Below are 21,677 nucleotides of genomic sequence, written 5' to 3'. Positions count from 1 at the left end.
GTGTGGCCTGCAGGCCACATCCAGACCTCCATCCTTGACTAAAGCAACAAGTTCCATAGACTAAGGGTACAGGCAGTATTCCCTAACAGTAATTCCAAATGGCGTACTGAGAGCAAAAGTTAGTACAACCATTTCAACTGATCACAAATTCCTAGAATTATTTTATAATAAATCAATTGTACTTTATATAATTTAAAACGCTGACGTACACTTCTCCTCAGAGCAATTTATGCAATGTCAGTATTTATATATAATTAGATACATGCAGAAATTTATCTGCTGTACTTTATACTAACATTTTGCTGAACATAAAAAAACAATTATTACTAATACTCCTTTTTTTGTTATGCACTGAAAGCCACAGTTACATTCCTTTAAAATATGCAACATTGTATAATACAATTTATATAAATGAAATCAAAAGACTTAATGCCATTTCAGTAAGGAAGCATTTGGGACATATATATTCATATATTGGTATAGAACTTTTATTTTTCTTACAAACTTTTGGAAACTAGAATTAGAGACAATATTTGACAGGATTGTTGAGATCTTCTTTACAGTTCCATTTATACAAAATATACTGTCTCAGGAAAGCAGCAAAATATTTGGGATACTTAAATTCACTTACAAAAATCTTGGCTTCCTCCTTTAAGCAACATAATAATACAATAGTTTCAAGACATTTTACTTCTGATAGGAGGATGGTCTTATTCATGAAAATGTTAAAAATCATTACAAAAAAGTGATAATTTCATAAAGTTACAAACTGCACAAGTCCTTAAGAAAAAAGTTCAAGTAAACAAAACAAAATTATTTTCTTCCCTGCCCCACACATATATGTACATACACTGGAAAATAGCAAGTTCTGTTCACTGCATGCATTAAAAAAGAGGGTCAATGGAAAGGTTGGAGGAAAAGGCAATTTTTCCTGAGTTTCTTTTTTTCGTTTCCCCCCCCCCCTATAAGTTCAGAGATGTCAGCAAATATGTGCAACTGTCAATTATTAAATAAGTTCATGTTATTAGTTCTTAATCCTAAATACAGTTTCAAGCTGTTGACTTTCTTTTAATACCAGCCAACTAGACCTAAAAACTGCAAGAATCCTGTTGAAAGATGTCTCATCATATACAGCACATGCAGTGTTGGTGCGATCAAAAGGTTCTGAAAAAACAAAAATAATACATGATAAAAAAAAAAAAAGTTGAAATTGTTTATCAGTTTGAATGTGCATACACATTCAAACATTAAAGCATAGTATATATTAAGGTTCATAATATGGTATGATAAAAGTAACAAATTTAAATTATCTTAAATTAAAGATAGAATTAGTAAAAATCTCAGGCCAGACATTTAATATTTTTAATTTCACACAGATGGAAAACAATGTCCCCCCCCCCCAAGCTAAGACTATCTGATGATTACATATCACAAGGCTTGGAAAGATGAGGTTTCTCCCTAAACCACTCTGATCATCATTAACACATTACTATCTGTTAACCATAATAAAGCAGCTAAAGAACAACCAAACAAAAATTATCTTCATGCTAACAGTTTAAATATGTTACTTTAGCTCAGTGGTTTTCGAACTATTTTTAATAACAGCACCCCTAAGTAAGTTATTTTGTTTTGTGGCACTTCTACTCAATTTTCTACCTGTTAGATCCAATTCTCTCTCTGGATATATATACAGGGTGATTCACTACCAGTGTGACAAACTTGCAGGAGGTATAGTGGGCACAAAGACAAATTGGAATCACGTAGCATTGCAGGGTCCAAAATGCCTTCGTCATGCAGTAGAGGATGTTGAACGGGAGGTCGCGTGAACAGCGATCCCGCTGGAAGTCAGCATTTGCAAACCATTTCTGTTGAAGAAACCAAGTAGCAAAAGTCCGCTGGAGTGGATAATCCACAGGCTCCAATGATTGGACGCGTTGCAGATGGTATGAACTCATTTGGTTTGTTGACAGTATCCTCCATACAGTGGATTGGGAAATACCCAATCGTTGGCCTATCGCTCGAGTACTCTTATTGCCTTCTGCAAGACGTAGGACATTCTCCTCATTGTCTGGCATCCTCGTCGTTCGCTCTCGATTCATAGTACCTCTCGCGAAACAACCAGTCTCACGTAACCTTCTGTGCACACGTGCGAAAATTGTATGATGAGGAGCACGCCTGTGCAGGAAACGTTCCTGGTACAGAGCGCCGTGCACGTTACAGTCCGCAGCTCCATACGCAAGGTGCATGTCGGCCAGTTCAACGTTTGAATACTCGTCCATCTTACTGCCTCAGGAACCGGTTTGCAAATGCTGACTTCCAGCGGGATCGCTGTTCACGCGGGGCGCAATTACGTCACTACAAATGCAATTAATTATTGACAACTGCTTCCATAACATTCACCAACCTCGTGCACATGATTCACTGTCTAACATTTGATGTTCCATTGTAACATTTTTTGTATATTAATGAATATTGTAATTTGTAAATATTGTAGTTTAGTATTTTGTAAATATTTTAAATATTTGTATAGTTTGGAAATATTTCAGTTAAATATTTTAGTCCTGCTCTTTCGGATGCAACAATATTCCTCATGTATTATGGAACCCGAAGCAAAAGGCCTTTTCCTAAGTGACCTATGTAAACACTGGTAAATAATTACAGAGTGATATTGGCTGAAGTCCAGTATAGTATACATCGCTAGGTACTTTGATGAAAGCTAGAAAGACGGCAATAATTGACAGGTGAAGGCACCTCCATTTTCTGATTGTTTTGTGTCGTCTAGGAGGGGGCTTAGCTTAGGTAGGGTGTTATCCCTTCATCCTGCTGTTTTAAAATGGGAAAAAGAGTGCCCGACTCTAGGCATATCAACCTAGGAGGACAGTGGCATCTGCCAGTCATTGCTTTGTTTCTGTCTGTTTGTCGAAATATGGGAGGTCACAACTTGTCAATCGCTGCTTTCCCACTGTTTTGCTTGCCGTCATGTTGGAGGGTGTACACCGTTCTGGAATTTTACTGTGATATTTATTCAATCTTAAGAATGCCGTACACTACAAATGCATAGGTAAATAATTACACAGGTTATTTCCTGATTAGATATCAACCGGTGCGTTTCAACAGGTGTATCTTTTATGTAGAAAAGATTTGACTTACTCCGTATAACTATATTTTACATAGAAAAACGTACATGGGATGGGCGAATAGGAGCGAAGCCCCTCTAGTTGTATATTAATGAAAATTGTATATTTGTAAATACTGTAGTTTAGTATTTTGTAAATATTTTAAAATATTTGTATAGTTTGTAAATATTTCAGTTAAATATTTTAGTCCTGCTCTTTTGGATGCAGTAATATTCCTCGTGCATTATGGAACCAAAAGCAAAAAGCCTTTTCCTAAGTGACGTATGTAAATGCAGATAAATAATTACATAGTGATATTGGCTGAGTACAGTATACACCAGCTGCTACTTCGATGAAAGCAAGGAAGTCAGCGATAATTGACAGATGAAGGCACCTCCCTTTTCTGATTGTTTTGTGTCGTTGAAGAGGGGAGGCTTAGCTTAGGTAGGGTGTTTATCCCTCCATTCTGCTGTTTTAAAATGGGAAAAAGAATGCTCGACTTAAAAACAGTGGCAAATGTGGGGAAAAACTCCCTAGGCATATCAACCTAGGAGGACTGGGCGGGGAAAAGCAGCGGCATCTGCCAATCATTGTTTTGTTCCTGTCCATTTGTCGAAACGGGAGTCAACTTGTCAATCGCTGCTTTCTCACTGTTTTGCTTGTCACCACGTTGGAGGACATACACCGTTCTGGAGTTTCACCGTGATATTTATTCGACTTTGAGAATTCCATGCACTATAATTGCACAGGTTAATAATTACATAGGTCATTTCCTGACTAGATATCAACCAGTGCGTTTTGACAGGTGTTTCTTTTATGTAGAAAAAATTTGACTTACTCTGCATACCTCTACATTTTATGTAGAAAAGCATGCGCAGGGATGGGCGAGCAGATACAGTAAAATCTGAGTAATTCAACTTTCAAAGGACCAGAAATATATTAATTTCAGTTTAAATGAGTTTTGAAGTATTCTTACAAGTTCAGACCATGCTTGTATCAATTAATTGAGCTATTTTTGTTAGATGCTTTTATTAAGCCATAACTGGTCATGCCAGTGTTTTTTGAAGATCATGTGTGGGGGAAAAAAAAAAAAAAAAAAAAAATTGGTAAGAAATAATTCAAAAATTTTCACTTTTTTATGCTGCCTTTATTTTCAATCAGACATGAAAAAATATACAATTTTTATCATCTCCCTTATTTTTGGGTGAGCAAAATGTAAATGTACATTATTATCTTGGCTGATGGCAAGCAAAATGTAAATCGAAAAACTCATGAACTTCAACAAGTGTATTGTACACTAGCAAGACCTTTCCATGACATGACGTCAAGAGAATGTAAAAATTGGAGATGCTGCCATAAAAATGACAGTACGCTCCAATAATTGGATTTGAAAGAGAGATGCCACTAATTAAAATTTTTTTTTTCCAGCATTTGCATATAATTATCAAGAATAGGCTTAACTTGTTTTTGCATTTTTCCTGTTTGCACAATAATGGAGCCACACTTTTAGTATTGTTGTGGTATACATTTCGAATAGACAGTTAATATGTTAATTTATTCAATATAAGAAAAAAGAAAAAAAACAATTGCGCTGTGGAATATTCAATAAATTTCTCACACATGATAACAAGATTGCTAAGTTCATTTTGCTACCATTACTCCTTGTACATTTTGACAAGCTGTATGTTAATACATTAAAATAATGTGTTATGTTGTTTTATGAAATAATACATCTGCTAAAAAGGAAATCCAAGTATATGATATCAAAATTATTTTCTGCATCTAGTTCTTTTTTACTGCACCATAGTATCCAGTCAGATTGGTTAGACAAGTTCATCCCTTAACAAATCCATGCTGTGACTGCATTCATGTCTACATGGTCCTGCATTAGTTCTTTAACCAGTGACTCCATGATTTGCTCTGTAACAAAGTCAAGCTAATAGGTCTGTAATTACTCATATTTCTCCCTTCGTGATTTGGGAACATTTGCACATCTCCAGTCCATAGGGATGCCCCTCTACCTATGGATGCCTCATAATCATGGCTAGAGGTTTGCTTATCTCTTTTGCTGCCTCCTTTAATATAACTAGATAGATCTCACCACCCCAGGTACCATTTTTATGTTTAGCTTCAACAATTTCCCCCTCCACTTTCTCTCAGTTATCACAAAATATTCAGCTCCAACAATGATTCACTTCTGTCATCCCAATACCTAAAAAATTCTTCACATGTGAACATTGATGCTAAATACCCATTCAGTTTGTTAGCAACCTGAGCAGGATCATCAACAGTCAATCCATTCATATACAGTGGACCAATGTTATTCAACCCCCTTCCTCCTGCTATTTACGTAAGTAAATACGTCTGCTGCTTTTCTTTGTCTTCTTTGCCAAAGCCCTCTTGTAAACTGCCTTAGGTTGCCTAACCTCCTTTATGATTGAAAACTGAAAAACAACTTCAAACTGAAAAACACTTCACTGGGAAATCATGAGTTTGGCACCATTAGTAATAATCCCCCCTCTCCTTTACCTCTATATAAACAAAACATAATGCAAATTACAGTTACATGAATTCTCCATAATGCTAAACACACTACTCTTGGAAAATGAAAAAATAAATAAATTTAAAGGTGCCATACACTGTAACAATGCTATAGTGGTATCACCATAACAATGGTATCACCATTGTTATGGTGATACCATTGCCTCCTTGGTTCCCTAAAAGGTTCCTTGGTCACTATTTAACATTCAGTACAAGTTCATTTATGTTACCTATTCATCTGACCACTGCAAATGTAATATGATTTATGCCTTTTAAAGCTATGGGGAACCAACATCCCTTGCATTGAAAGTACAGCTTTAAAATGGGTTTTGTAGACTGACTGCTTAATTCTGAAATTCTCATAGCTAAACAGGTCTTCTCTTTGAAGTTATGATGAATAATTTCAGCAAGAAAACCTTGTTCAGGATTTTATTTATTTATTTATTTTTTTTCATGATCAAGGTCTTCATATTATGGTTATGATCCACTGCTAAATTTTTAGTTAAGCTACACTGCTTGTTACCTCAACTGGACATATCTAGATGTTCTGGGGGCAGAAACGTTTCAAGTGAGCGGGTAGCTAATGCCAGGGAAGCGAGCCTAAAAAACTTCAAGGGTTGTGTTAGGGTTGTTAAATATACAAGAACAGTAAGTCTTAATTGTTTATATAGCAATGTTAGAAGTGTCATCAATAAAATAAGCGAATTCGAACTGCTGGTTAAAACAAGTAACGCAGACATAATAGGGCTTACGGAGACATGGTGCCACCCGGAAATTGGGGATGATGAGTTTTAGTACGGCTTGTATAATGTATTTAGGAAGGATAGGGTAGATAGAAGGGGTGGTGGGTAAGGCTTCTTATCAGAAGCAGCCTGAGTGCGATGATAGCTTTCCCGGATTCAGACGTTTCACATGCTAGTATAGAATCTGTATGGTGTGAGATAGTTGGAAACAAAGGTATAATGCGAGTAGGAGTAATCTACAGACCTTATCCCACCCCTAAGGTGATTGTGAAGATTATGACGAAAGCCTCTACATGCAAATGGAATGAGCATGTAAGCGTCAATGTCTTATTATGGGTGATTTCGATTTGCCTCTAATTGATTGGAGTAAATGGGAAGGAAACTCGACATGGGAAACAATTTTTAAATCAACTAAATGACTGTTATTTGTATCAACATGTCAGGGAAAGTACTAGAGAGAGAAGAATATACTAGACCTCATCATCACCCATGAATCATATGACATAACAGGGCTGACAGTAGATGAACCAGTAGCAGGAAGTGATCACGGAGTTCTACGGTGGATGATGATGATGAGAGAGAGGTAGCAGTAGTAAAAGGCAAAGGAATGGGTTTTAATTTCAGAAAAGGAAATTATGATGCCCTAAGGTACTACAGGGGCTTAGAGGGGAACAGTTATCCTGTGTGTTATCAGACACTCAGCCTAAAACACTGATGGATCCAATATCTCTCTATTACAGAAGATTTAGGAGAAGTCCGGTTGGCCTGCCTCCCTAAAATCCACTCATGCACACCTTCTCGATGGTAAGCCCTGTTACGTCACTTAGGTGGCAACGAACGTGTAGAGTGGTTCTCTTCAAGACGCCTGGTCAGCGTGAAGAGGAAAAGACCAAACCCTCCAGCATATGACAGCACGACTAAACAAATGGCCCTCAGTCCCCAGCAGCTTTCACTCCCCCTCTTACGGCAGCGAGAGGATCAGAGTGGAAGCAGAGGGTGCTAAGAATCTCTGGGTACGACCAGGCTGCCATGCACGGAAACTGAACTTGGCCTGTTATAACGTAAGATCACTCATCGGTGAAGACAGGATATTAGAGCTGGAAAAGGAATTAGAAAATGTGAATTGGAATATCATCGGTTTGGCTGAAACAAGAAGAAGAAATGAATCACTTACAAGTTTATCAAGTGGAAATCTGCTGTACACCAATGGAAACAGTGAAAGGAGTGAAGGTGGAGTTGGGTTTCTGGTCCATAAATATTTTAAAAACAACATTTTGGAATTCAAAAGCACATCAAGGGTGTCAAGACTAATACTCAAGATTTTTAAGAGATACAAGCTAAAGATTATAATGATTTATGCACCAACATCGAGCCATGATGATGAAGAGGTTGAAGAAATCTACACCAAAATTGAGTCTTCTAGATGAGCAGAAAACACACTATTATTATGGGGGACTTCAATGCTAAGGTTGGAAAAAGACAAAACAGTGCAGAAAGGGGAACTATAGGAAATTTTGGAATTGGTGAAAGAAATGAAAGAGGTGAAAGACTTGTGGAATTTGCAGAATCTCAAGGACTGTCGGTAATGAACACTTTTTTCAAGAAAAGGGTGAACAGAAAGTGGACATGGAAGAGTCCAAATGGATTAACAATTAATGAAATCGACTTCATCCTCACTAACAGAAGATATATTGTGAATGATGTTACCGTCCTGAATAAGGTAAATGTTGGAAGTGATCACAGAATGGTAAGATGTACACTTGATATAGATGTAGGAAAGGAAAAAATTGACTCGAGTAAATAATACAAAGGTCTTTGAGATAACAGAAGAGGAGAAAAAGCAGCATGTACTAGAACTTAAGAACAAGTTTGAGCTTCTGCAGACTGCTCAGGACCAAGATGTCGACGAGAAATATTACAACTTTCTGAAAGTGATAAAGCCCAAGAAACCTATAGGGAAAAAGAAATCCAAAGAAGAAAAAATTAGTCAAGAAACACTTGTCATGGTGAACCGAAGACGACAAATGAAGAGGAAGAAAAACACTGACAGGGAAAAAATTGAGTATACTGAGTTATGCAAAGCCATTAGAAAGAGACTCAGAGAGGACATAAGAAGATTTAACACAAGAAAAGTAGAACAAGCATTAAGGGAAAACAAAGGATTTAAATCAGCAGTCATGAGCAGCAATACAGAAAGACAAATGATACTGAAACTGAAGAATAGCAATGGTGTACTTATAAACAGCAGAGAGGGCATAATTCAAATAGCAGACGACTACTATAGAGAACTATACAAGGAGCAAGGGAATGATGCCAGCAGTGAGGAAGGTGGATTGCAACACATACAACATACCCAATATTCTTCCTGATGAGGTAGAACATGCATTGAACAAAATGAAGAATCAGAAAGCCACGAGGGAAGATGAAGTTACTGTAGAGTTGTTAAAATTGGGGGAAGAGACATAACACAAAAACTGGCAAGGCTCTTCACAAAGTGCATTCGAAAAGGTGTGACGCCTAAGCAGTGGAATAATGCAATCATAGTTTTGCTGCATAAGAAAGGAGATAAATCAGAAATTGGAAATTATAGACCAATTAGCTTGTTATCCCACATCTACAAGTTGTTCACAAGGGTCATTACTAACAGATTAGAAAGAATACTTTATGAGAATCAACCGAAAGAGCAAGCTGGCTTTAGGACAGGATTCTCAACTATGGATCATCTTCACGTAATATCACAGCTAATGGAGAAAGCAAATGAATATAAAACACCATTATGCCTGGCATTTGTGGATTATGAAAAGGCATTTGACTCCATACAGCATAAGGCAATGTTTCAGGCACTGGAAAGACAAGGCATAGCTACCCCACATATTATGATTTCGAAGAAAATATATGAGAGTGCTACCTTCTTTATTAGACTAGACAAAGACAGTAGGAAATTTAAAATCGAGAAAGGAGTTGGACAAGGAGACACAATATCTCCAAAGCTGTTTACTGCTGCCCTTGAGGAAGTTTTCAGAAGATTAGACTGGTCGCAGAAAGGAGTCAATGTGAACGGAGAGTACCTAAACCATTTATGGTTTGCAGATGACATTGTGGTCATAAGCCACGATCCCAAAGAATTAGAGGAAAATCTTAATCAGTTAGTAAGGATTTTGGACTAAAGATGAATATGGCTAAAACAAAAGTAATGATGAACATGTATGCCACAGAAACGGAAATAACGATTGAAGGAGCAGTAATTGAAAAGGTGGAGTCATACTTATCTGGGACAAGTTATTAGCTGTAATAATGATAAATGGCTGGAAGTCAATAGAAGAATAAATTTTTGATGGATAGCATTCAGGAAATATAGTCACATACTGAAGAGCAATATCCCAGTTTGTCTGAAACGTAAAATAATGAACCAATGTATACTCCCCACAATGAATTATGGAAGTGAAACTTGGGCACTCACCAAAAGAATGGAAGAGAAGCTGAGAACTACACAGCGAAGAATGGAATGAATTATATTGGGAATCAGACTGTTAGATAAGAAGAGAAACACATGGATTAGGCAGCAAACTCAAGTAAAGGACATTCTTATCAAAACTAAAGAACTAAAATGGTCTTGGGCAGGACATAGCTCGAAGACATGATGACAGATGGACTAAAAAAAAACAGAATGGTACCCAAGAGGAGCTAGAAGAAATCCTGGAAAACAAAGGCAGAGATGGATAGATGAAATTCATGAGTTTGTGGGTAGTAAATGGATGGCCAGTGCTCAAAACAGAAGGAACTGGAAAGTTGCTGGAGAGGCCTTCATCCTGCAGTGGATTGAAAATGGCTGATGATGATGATGAAGGTATTACATGGTCTCTATTAACTGCGTAGATATCGCACAGAGAACGAATACAATTGACCTTTAATCACAAGGCATCTGTGATTAAAACATTAATCACAGATGCCTTGAATGCGAATTTACCATTAAAAAAAATAAAAAAAATACTCCACGAGGAGGGTTCCAAGTTGGATGAATAGTGAAGTTGCCACATTACTTGAGCAGAAAAAGGTGGCATGGAAAGGTTACAGAGCAAAGCAATAAAAAGTACTGAAGCCTATAACAGCTACAAGATGATCTGTAATAGAGCCACAGAAAAGGTTCGACAGGCAAAGGCAGTTTATGAGAAATCACTGGCAAACAGAGCAAAGAGGGGTGGGATAAGGAATTATTCACATATATAAATGCCAAGAAGAGCAGGAGAAACCAGATCGGATCTTTATGTAAGGAAAAGGGGATAGTATTAAATACACCAGCTGCCGTTGCAGATGAACTCAACAGTTATTTTGCATCGGTATTTACAAATGAAAAACCTTTTGTGGTAATGGGAAATTGTGGGAGCGAAGTTGAAAAATATGTAATTAATGATATTGAAATTTCGCAAGATTATTTAATGAAAAAGCTTTCGAGTCTACAGGCCAGTAAGGCTCCTGAAGTTGATGGAATATACCCTATAATCTTAAAGAAGGCAGCAAGTGAGTGCATTGAACCATTGAGGCTAATTATGCGAGCATCACTAGACTCTGGGGAGATTTCGTTAGATTGGAAAAGTGCCAATGTATCTTCCATACATAAGGGTGGCTCTAAGAGCGAGGGGAAAGCCAAAGGTGTATTCAACTCTAGCAGTATGCTAGAGAATCTTGTAATAACTGAGAGTAAAGTGGAGGAAAAATTGTTGAAGATAAACACAAGAAAGGCATCCAGGGTGGATGGGATCTATCCAGTTATATTAAAGGAGGCAGCAGAGGAAGTAAGCAAACCCTTAGCCATAATTATGAGAGCTTCCTTGGACTCAGGGGAGGTACCCACAGACTGGAGATGTGCAAATGTGACCCCAATTCACAAAGGAGGATCAAAGGCTGACACAATCAATTATAGACCTGTGAGTTTAACTTCTGTTCCAGGAAACTTAATGGAGGCACTAGTTAAAGAAGCACTGCAGGATCATTTAGACAAGACTTCAGTTATAGCTCGGACACAGCATGGTTTTGTTAAGGGGAAGTCTTGCCTGACCAATTTGATTGGATACTATGATGCAGTCACAAAGGAACTGGATGCAGGGAATAACTTTGATATTATATACTTGGATCTTTGAAAGGCTTTTGATACTGTTGCACATGGAAGACTGCTGCACAAATTGGAGCCATGTGACATTGGAGGCAAATTGCTGCTGTGGATAAAGGGGTGGCTGAGGGGGAGAAGACAGAGTGGTAATCAATGGACACTGCTCGTCGTGGACTAATCTGTAGTGGAGTCCCTCAGGGCTCAGTCTTGGGTCCATTATTGTTTTCTGTATTTATGAATGATATTGATGATGGTATATCAAGCTTAATGTCGAAGTTTGCAGACGATACAAAGGTAGGCAGGGTTGTCAAGGACACTACTGACACTATGCTGCTGCAACAGAATCTGGAAAGGTTGAGCAGATGGGCTGAGAGGTGGCAAATGAAGTTTAACATTGACAAATGTAAAGTAGTACACATGGGAAACAGCAACCCCAGAGCAACATATCAACTCTGTGGTACTACACTGACAGTGGTAGAGAATGAAAGGGACCTGGGGGTGGTTGTGCAGGCAGATATGAAGTTCTCTGAACAGTGCAGATGGGCTGCAAGAGTAGCTCATGGTGTATTGTCAATGATATCTAGGAATTTTTCTAGCAGGGATAAGGAGGTGATTATTCCCTTGTATAAGGCAATGGTCAGGCCATACCTAGAGTACTGTATACAGGTCTGGAGGCCTCATTTGAAGAAGGATGTAGAGCTGCTGGAATGAGTACAGAGAAGGGCAACAAGATTAGTGAATGGAACAAAGGAGGTGCTCTTACGAAGAAAGGCTTAAGTTTTGCAAATTACAGTGTCTGGAGACTAGGCATCAGCGAGGTGATCTGATAGAGGTGTATAAAGCATTGAATGGTTTGAGCATGCTCAATGCTGATGGGATTCTTCCTCTCGCTCAGAATAATCACCTGAGAGGGCATAAATTCAAATTGAGGAAAGACAGATTTAGGATAGACGTGCGGAAATTTGCCTTTAGCCAGCGAGTGGTTGATTGGTGGAACAGACTTCCATCCCTTGTCGTGGAAGTTGATAGCCTAAATAAGTTTAAGGTTCAGCTGGACAGGTATTTTGAACGAACAGAGGGGTGAAGTGGAAGGAGTTTTTTTTTTTTTTTTTTTGGCTGATGCTACATAAGCTTGCTTTCTTGCATCAAATGCCTCTACTAATGCTAATGCTAAGAGTGAAGTGGGAAATTATCGACCTGTCAGTATGACTTCAGTGGTAGGGAAAATCATGGTGGCAATGATCAAGAGTGGAATTCAGGATCATTTGGATAGAATTGAAATTCTCAAGGATACTCAGCATGGTTTTGTAAGGGGAAAATCATGTTTAACAAATCTCGTTCGCTATTTTGAAAGGGTCACTCACGAGCTGGATTTAGGGAATAATTTCGACATTGTTTATTTAGATTTCAGCAAAGCTTTTGACTCAGTCCCACATGAGCAGTTGCTTTATAAGCTGGAACAGGTTGTAATCACTGGGAAAATCCTTAGATTGATGGAAGGATGGCTTCAGGGCAGGAGGCAAGGCAGAGGGTTGTGATAAATGGCTGTTCCTCAGATTGGGTTGATGTAAGAAGTGGGGTTCCCCAAGGATCAGTATTAGGACCAATGTTGTTTTTAAATTTTCATAAACGGCATCGATGAAAGGATAGAGGGCGTGATGTCTAAATTTGCAGATGATGTTAAAATTGGTAGAGTAGTTAATGATCAACTGTCAAGCTGAGCTTCTTCAGAGAGACCTAGATAACTTCAGGAATGGTCAGAAAAATGGCAGCTATGCTTTAATCCAACAAAGTGTAAGGTATTACACCTGGGAAACAGTAATCCCAAAATAACTTATTCACTTGGTGGAGTTCAACTAAACTCAGTATTTTTTTTTTTTTTTTTTGTTAGCGCATCGGCTTCTGTGGCCATAATGCACCTCCCAAAGTTTTTGCATTTTACTCTGATCCAAGCCCGAGGCGGGATTCGAACCTGCGACCTTTGGGTTGCCAGGCAGGCACTTTATCCACCTGGCTAGCCCGGTTGGCTAACTAAACCCAGTACTGGAGTAAAGGGACTTGGGTGTTACGATACAGTCAGACATGAAATTATCTGAGCATTGTAAACAGGTTGCAAGGAAGGCCCATGGTGTCCCATCGATGATCTATCGAACTTTTGTTAGACCACACTTGGAATACTGTGTTCAAGTATGGAGACCGCACCTAAAGAAAGACATCGAGCTTCTTGAAAGGGTGCAAAGACGGGTAACTCGCCTGGTGAGATCGGCAAAAGGGTGTCCTTATGAAGAAAGACTTCGAATATGTGGGTTGCAGAGTTTGGAAACTAGACACCTTAGAGGAGATTTGATTGAGGTGTTTAAGGCTCTGAGAGGCATCAGTAAAATGAATGCGGATGAAATTTTCAATATTATAAATGATGCTAGAACTAGGGGACATAAATTCAAGTTACAGGGGGAAATGTTTAGATTGGACTGCAGGAAGTTTTATTTTAGCCAGCGAGTTATAAATTACTGGAATAAGTTGCCTACATGGGTAGCAGAGGCTGACAGTTTGGGAAAATTCAAAGGTCATCTGGATAGTACCTTTGGGTGAGGGAAGCGCATAGGATGATAGGTTTAATTTCCTTTTCTTTTATTAATTATTATTTTATTTATTTTTTTATCAATGTTTTATTCAGGGTTGTTTTTTTTTTTTTTTTTGGCTGGTGCAGCATAAGCCATAGGCTTTCTTGCACCATGCAGCCATTACTAATACTAATCATGTTTTCAAGGGTAGTGGGAATGATTAGTACATTATGAAACCTGGAAATATTTTACTTCTTTGAAAAATGAAGGAAGCATACTACTATTTATTTATTATTATTATTATTATTGACACTTCACAGGGTAACAAAGTATTCTGATAGTTATCTAACAATACCTTGTTACGGCTTTTGCTCAAATTTCCTGGGTTTCAGATGTTTGACATTTACCAATATTGAAGTATTTCATCATTGAAATATCAAGACTTTCCCAAGATTTTTATTGTGCTTAAAGTCGCTTTAATGCATCTCTCTCTCTCTCTCTCTCTCTCTCTCTCTCTCTCTCTCTCTCTCTCTCTCTTTCTCTCAGAGAACTGTAAGTGCAAAACAAAGGCAACTTTTGGTTTCACAACTTGAGATGAATATATTTTTGCAGCAAACTTAGTTTTCGTTATTGAAACACATAATTAAGGCTTTTGCTAATTTAGTAATGTTTTATAGCTCTTCTTCAAGCATGCACACTAAATTTCAATTCTAAGCTAAAACTCTTATTTAAATTTAAAATGAAAATACAATGAACAGGTACATACCTTCTAGACATATAAATTTCCAGTGGCCTCTCTTGTTCTTCACTGTCTGAAAGTTCATTGGTATTTGTTTTGGGAGACAGCAACCTAATCTTACTGATGCTGCATCTTTCTCAAAACTGAAAATGAAAAAGTTGAATGGAGAATTAAACATTGTGTTAAGATAATTTTATTTCAAAAATGAAAAATCTGTTACATTACAATACAATGTTTATAAAATAACCAACATTAGTTATAAGAACTAATGAATTCTTATAATGAACGATGAGATATTCAAGAACAAATAATACTAAGCCCACTGTTAGTGGTAATTCTGCATGAAAATAATATTCATTCATTATTATATTATTATATTTTTGAAACAAAGCTATGCTAGTTTTTGTTCTTAAGGATTAACTATGGACAGCTATAGATTATAACAGACAATAAGAATATAGCACATCAAGAATAATAAACAGCCGTCTTCAGATCAGTATTAAAAAATTAAGACTGAAAACTCTCATATGAGAAATTAGCAATCATGTTGTCTTAGATTTACTTAAAATTAATGAGGATAAAATATTCCTTAAACAAAGCAAAATGAGAAAGTTTGGTTTGCTCCTTATCACTGCTTGAAGTTCTACTTTAATCAGCACCTGTTGTCTAGAGCAGCATTTCCCAAACTGTGTTCCGTGAGATGTGAACAAGTGGTCCATGAAAAATCATAATTAATAATTAAAAAAATAAAATAAATAAAATTTGCATATTTGTAGTATACACCACTTTTGTATCATTATAATTTTTAACATCCTTTTTTTCGGTTGTTAATATACTGGCATAGACTAATAATCAAATAGACAGCGGAACACTATTTTGGTGGGCTTTTTCATAGATGTAATGACATCTATGAAAAAGTAGCAATGCAGCGATCTAATATGCCAGTCATATGTGATTTATCCTGGAGTACACGGGTTGAAGGAGAGGGTGAAGCGAACAGATATAACTAAATTCACTTCCTTCTATAATTTTTTTTTGATAATTATCAGTATTTTGAAATACAGTATTATTGAAATAAATGACCACGGATTTGTGGTTGATAAAAGGAACTCTAAAACGAGAAGCAAGTAATTCTAGTATTGTAACTGTGGTCGATGAAAACGAATACAATATCGTCACACTTCAAAGTGAGGATGAACAATCGCAGCCTTTTGTTCCCCAAAAATCCGTGGTGTAAAAACAGGAACCAACTAATAAAAGACCAAAACGAAAGTATGATGACAGTTATTTGAATTTCGGTTTTACACGTGTTGGAAATAAGGATGCTCTTGATGAACAGTGCGTCATATGTAATAAAATATTAGCGAACAGTTCTTTGGCTCCTGCTAAACTTGTATTTCGTAAGTGTTGCATAATATTGTGAGATGAAAAGTGTTCCACGACTAAAAAGTGTGGGAAACTGGTCTAGAAGTTAAAGCATCATGTTCTCTGAGCTCTGATTGCAGAGGTCTTTATCATGGTCAGCGAACAAGTGAAACCAATTAGATTCCAGAGAGGATAAAAAGCTCGGGCTGCCACTCTTGTGCACCTGTTTTGCATAAGGATAAGTCAGCTGTTACAATGCAGGGTACACAGTTAACCCAAAGTTTGCACATATGCAAACGTAAAAAACCTCCAAACCAAACACTCCAACCCAAAAGAGATATTCTCTCTCTCTTTCTTCCCTCACTTTTTGTTGCAAAAAAAAAAAAAAAAATATAAAAAATAAATAACATATTTGACTCCTTTCATATCAGTATCTATCCATCTAAGCTTTGAATCTCCCTAAATTGCCAACCTCAACCACCTATGGAGTTGCCTCCATAGGTGGTATCCAGTAATCAACTACTTCTCTGTCTGAAAGAAAACGTCTTGCAATCCAGTCTCCATACCACCTATGGAGTTGCCTCCATAGGTGGTATCCAGTAATCAACTACTCTGTCTGAAAGAAAACGTCTTGCAATCCAGTCTAAATCTCCCCCCCCCCCATAATTTGAATTTATAGTCACCTAGTTCTGTAATTATTGACAACAGTGAAAATTTCACACTCATTCATTTTACTTTTTTCAGAGTTAGGTCTACACCTCACACCTAGGTCTCCTCAATAATACAATAAGAAAGATTTTTTTTTTTTTTTTATTGTATTATAGTTTACATTCAAGTTTCTTATTGTATTATGGTTTAGTTTAAAATTATGTAACCTATAAATTTATTACTTGTTATGTTACACCAAATTATACTTTTGGTATTCAACCTCAAAATTGATTTCGCCTTAGTGCATATTGATCATCACAGAAACAGAAAACCCCTTATCACTGTTTTACTATCAGTTTGGGTGGTTGATCCCAGACAAAGTCACCTAGATTGTGGGTAAGCAACGATAAGTTTTGTATATTATCCTATACATTTTCTATTAATGTACAGTCAGTCCTCGTATAGCACGATATTTGTGTTCCTAGAAACCCTCGTGCAATGCAAAATCGTGCAATATAAACAACAGGCCCTATGGGAAAAATAAGATTAGATGCCGACCACCCAAGATTGAACACACATTTGTAACCAAAACACTACCAAACACAATAAATAATCGTAATAAAATACTTAAGTATTTTATTACGATTATTTACGTGATAAAATATTGCTGATGCTTTTGCTTCTATTGTAAGCAATCTTGTTTTTTGTTTGATTTTCTATCCAAACAGATGACAGCCGTTCCATCTCTTCCAATTCTTTGTCTTAATCTAATGGATTTTAATTAGACTGAGTTGTTCCTGCTATCAAAGTTGTTTTTATTTTCTCTGCATTCTTTGTAATTCTCGGCGTTGCCTCATTTAGGTCTGTAGCACGTGCAATATCACATGGTCTTTCATTTCGCTCAAAGCATTTCACAATTTCATATTTTTTTCTCTATCGACAGAGGCAGACTGGCCATAAGCCTTACCGGGGAAACCCATGTCCGGAGGCCGGTGTGATTTTGGCCAATAAACCATAGTATGAGGCCACTATAAATTTTCCCGGGTAAGAATTTTTGACCCAGTCCATCTCTGTTTATCGATATTGCTTTTCTTTTTCTCTCTGAATCTGCAGTGTCTTCACCAGGACGCTTCCTTTTCACACCTTTTAAGTATTTTACTCATTTTTAGGGAATAAAGCACAATTACAAAACGAGGAGGCACGCTTAATACACATAAACAAAGCTGCACACATGTAGCAACTGAATAAACAACACCGTAAAGGCAGAGATTAACATCTCACATTTTACTAAAGCACATTTCTAGGGGTTACTACCATAAAACAATAAAAACAATTTCCAGTTGCGTTCCTGCTAGTGGAATCTGTTATAAACTGGTAGTCAACTCGATCTAATTGCATTTGCGATTATACCGATAGCTGGAATTGTGTTGGTTTTTACGTTATTATGGTGAAATGTGTTTCCCCTTCACTGACATAAAACATATAAATACATTTTCAGAATCTTCTCTTCATTCCTATTGTTTTGCATTCGGTTGGGGTGATTCTGCGTTCGACTGTCATTTCTTGTAAACACAAAGGCGAATCGCGCATAAGCGAATTCGGTTTGTGTTATACGAGATATCGTTCCCCTAATATATAAAATATAAATCGTGTATGATCGAATTTGTGTAGTGCAAACACGTGTTATACGAGGACTGACTGTATATATATCTTAATATGATTATCTTACTATAATCTTCTCCATAATATTATAATAACTACAGTTTATTTTATTTTTTTTTTTTTTTGATTTGGTAGTTGTTGGCGCATCGGCTTCTGTGGCCATATTGCACCTCCCAAGGTTTTTGCAGTACTTTGATCCAAGCCCGAGGCGGGAATCGAACCCGCGACCTTGGGGTTGCCGGGCAGGTACTTTACCCACTCGGCTAGCCCGGTCGGCCAACTACAGTTTATTAATTACAATTTATTAATGTCACTATATTAATAATTATTACTCATTAAATATAAACATAAGATTTGCTTAGGCTCAAGTATGCACTACCTAGCTTACTCTAACAATACCAAATTTTAACATTTAAAATTTACCTTATAATGCTTTTTTTCCTATTATTTCTAAAAACATACTATACACCTCGATTAATATATACCATCACAGATTTCTCACAAAGAGAATCATAGGGTGACATGAGTAATTACAGACCTGACCTATTAGTTTAACTTCTGTTCGGGGGATGGGGGGGAAACACTGCTAGATAAGACCACAGATATAGTTCAGAGACAGCATGGGTTTGTTAAGAGTAAGTCTTGTCTGGAAAATTTCATTGGATACAATGATGTGGTCACAAAGGAACTGGACACAAAAATTAATTTTGATATCATATACATCTACTCCCCGACTTACATAAGGGTTGCGTTCTGTGGAACTGTGTGTGTCAGAATTTCCCTAAATGCTTATGCAGCACTTGTAACTATGCACACAGAATTTGATTGAAGCAAAAAAGAAATGTTCAACGAACATGTTAATAGAATTATTTATTCAGTTTTTTTTTTATCTCAAGCGTGGGGAAAAATGACAGAAGTGTACAAAATTACAAAAAGAGAGGACAGGCATAATGTCAGGAAGTTTTACCATTCGAGCATCGTTGCCAGAATTAAGTCTCCAGCTTATAACCAAGGCGCTGCAAAAGTTGAGGGCTGTGGAGATTTAGAAGGGGTTTTTTAATAGGTTCAACGTGACCTCGAACCTATTAAACCACCTGTTGCTTGCAACAAACTTGGCTTGGGTTTCGCCGTACTTATCCTTAATATCTTCATAAATACTTCTTGCTTTTGCTAGAATGACCATTGGACTCAGGGGCATTTGCTCATGAATCTAATTTTCCATCCATATTAATAGCTGTTCCATCTTCGATATAGCACCTGAACACTGTTTTGTGATCACTGTTGATCTTAAATGCGTTGATCCTTTAATATATTCTTTTATACGCACACTGTCCCTTAAAATTGTATTCACTGTTGAAGCAGCGAGACCTAATTCCATGCAATGGATGACAAACTTTGTCCTCCTTCTTCATACTTCTTAATTAATCATCTTCATTTCTAAATCAATTGTTTCGTTTCCTAGCACTGCCAGCATTTGCACTTTCCATCAGTCCCTTTCCCTTCACCATTGTAATACGTAAATAGGAATGAAGAGAAGATTCTGAAAATTTATTTATGTTTTTTATATTTGTTTGTTTGTTATTTGGTTTTTAGGAGCATTATCAACTAAGGCCATATTGCGCCAGGAATATGCAGTGGTCATTCCCTGACCTTTCCGCATCCTCCTTATTTGGTAGTGACGGGCTTGAACCCCGGTCTAATCAAGAAGCGTGTGCTACGCACTGCTGCTCCTTCCCACCTGGATGTTTTTTATATGATTGAAGATTTCAGTGAAGGGGAACACAATTTACCATAATACCGTAAAGTAAAAACCCACAGAATTCCAGTTATTGGTATTATTGCAAATGTAATAAGATCGAGTTTACTATCCATTTATAATAGATTGCGCTAAGTGAAAAGCCCAATAAACTGGAAAGTGCAAATTGTTTTTGTTTTATGGTTGTGACCTCCAGAAATGTGTTTTAGAAAAATATCACAAAGGCATTCAAAATTGATTCTTATAATGGAACATATGATAACAATGAAAGTGTAGTGCAATTTCGTTTATAAAAATAACCTTTTAGAGAGATAAATAGCTTAGTTATACTTTATAGTGACAATTTCAACTGTTCAGGGATTTTTTTCCCATTTATTCCTATTGGCTGGTTAATTATTCCATTATTTTAATTCATAATTAAATTATGAATTAAATAATTAATTAAATAATTACTAGAATTTTAACATTCTTTCACCTTTTTTTTGTTACTACATTTCTTTTTTCTGCTATTCTTTACACCCTTTTAGTTCAGGCATTATGCGTACTTCTCATATCCATCTTTGCAGACCCTGTATTAATGTTAATATATGTGTGTGTGTGTGTGCACAAACACGCACACTTACAACAGTATGTAAGATAAGGAAATTGAACAGTGTTCAAAGTACAATACTGTTCATATATTTATGTTTAAATATATGAAGAGTATATAAATATATATAATAAATATTTGGTCCTTGAGATTGTCACAGACATTCTCTCAGATATGCCAGACAAGCTGTACTTGCTACCGTGAGTCTAAAATGCTGATGGAACTGATATTCGGGTGACACTCAAGTCAAGTGGACCCAATTTCGACAAAGTCCGGACGGTTTGTGACAGCCAAATCCTCTGCTTGCGCCTTCACAAGGGTGGGACTGTTAGTAATCCTGGGTATAACCTCCATGCACAAGTACATGGTGGGTGACCACCCAGGTGTGAACCAACGTAAGCAGGGGTCGAGGTGTGGCGCCCACACCACATGGAGGAACCCCGCCCCTCTATGTTACCAGGCAGTACTAAGTGGTAGATGACTCTCATCAACCGGTGAAATACCACCACTTTGCTTATTGGAGGCTTGAAGTGGTGGAATCCATGTTTAGTCTCTAGAGCTAAGTTGCGGTCAACCCTTCCCTATCTCTTCCATCATGCAGTATGATTGATGACTTTTGAGGTTATGATGAACGTCGTGGCGAGATCCAATATTCCTTACATTTCGAGGATACAGCTCTAAAACAGTGTTCGCAGGCTGGCCGCTAGTTAGTACACTGGACCGAACCTATTGGTAACTCTTTAGAAGGCTTCCGGATCAGCCAGTGTGTAATCTTGCTACCTCTACTCTGCCAGATAGTGACTGGAAGGAGTCCGAGTCGTGTGTATGTGGGGGGCATTGTCGAGGC

At 37.2% G+C, this 21,677-nt stretch overlaps 1 protein-coding gene across 1 annotated transcript in view; it reads right to left on the bottom strand.

Moving 5' to 3' along the window:
• Positions 1 to 956: 956 nt before the first annotated feature.
• The window catches only part of LOC150089378 (poly(A) RNA polymerase gld-2 homolog A-like), a 191,111-nt gene continuing 170,390 nt past the window's right edge, over positions 957 to 21,677 (bottom strand). Inside the window, exons 12-13 of the mRNA XM_090368554.1 lie at positions 14,838 to 14,953; positions 957 to 1,164 (exon numbers count right to left, since the gene is read on the bottom strand). Of these exons, the coding sequence (XP_090224680.1) occupies positions 1,025 to 1,164; positions 14,838 to 14,953 (256 nt within the window). The 3' untranslated portion in view covers positions 957 to 1,024. The remainder of the gene's footprint in view (positions 1,165 to 14,837; positions 14,954 to 21,677) is intronic.

Source organism: Mastigoproctus giganteus, chromosome 2 (genome assembly GCF_048544385.1).
Source record: "Mastigoproctus giganteus isolate SK-2022 chromosome 2, ASM4854438v1, whole genome shotgun sequence".
Lineage (NCBI taxonomy): Eukaryota > Metazoa > Arthropoda > Arachnida > Uropygi > Thelyphonidae > Mastigoproctus > Mastigoproctus giganteus.
The sequence above is the reverse complement of the archived record's forward strand: the minus strand, read 5'-3'. Positions and strand labels throughout refer to the sequence as shown.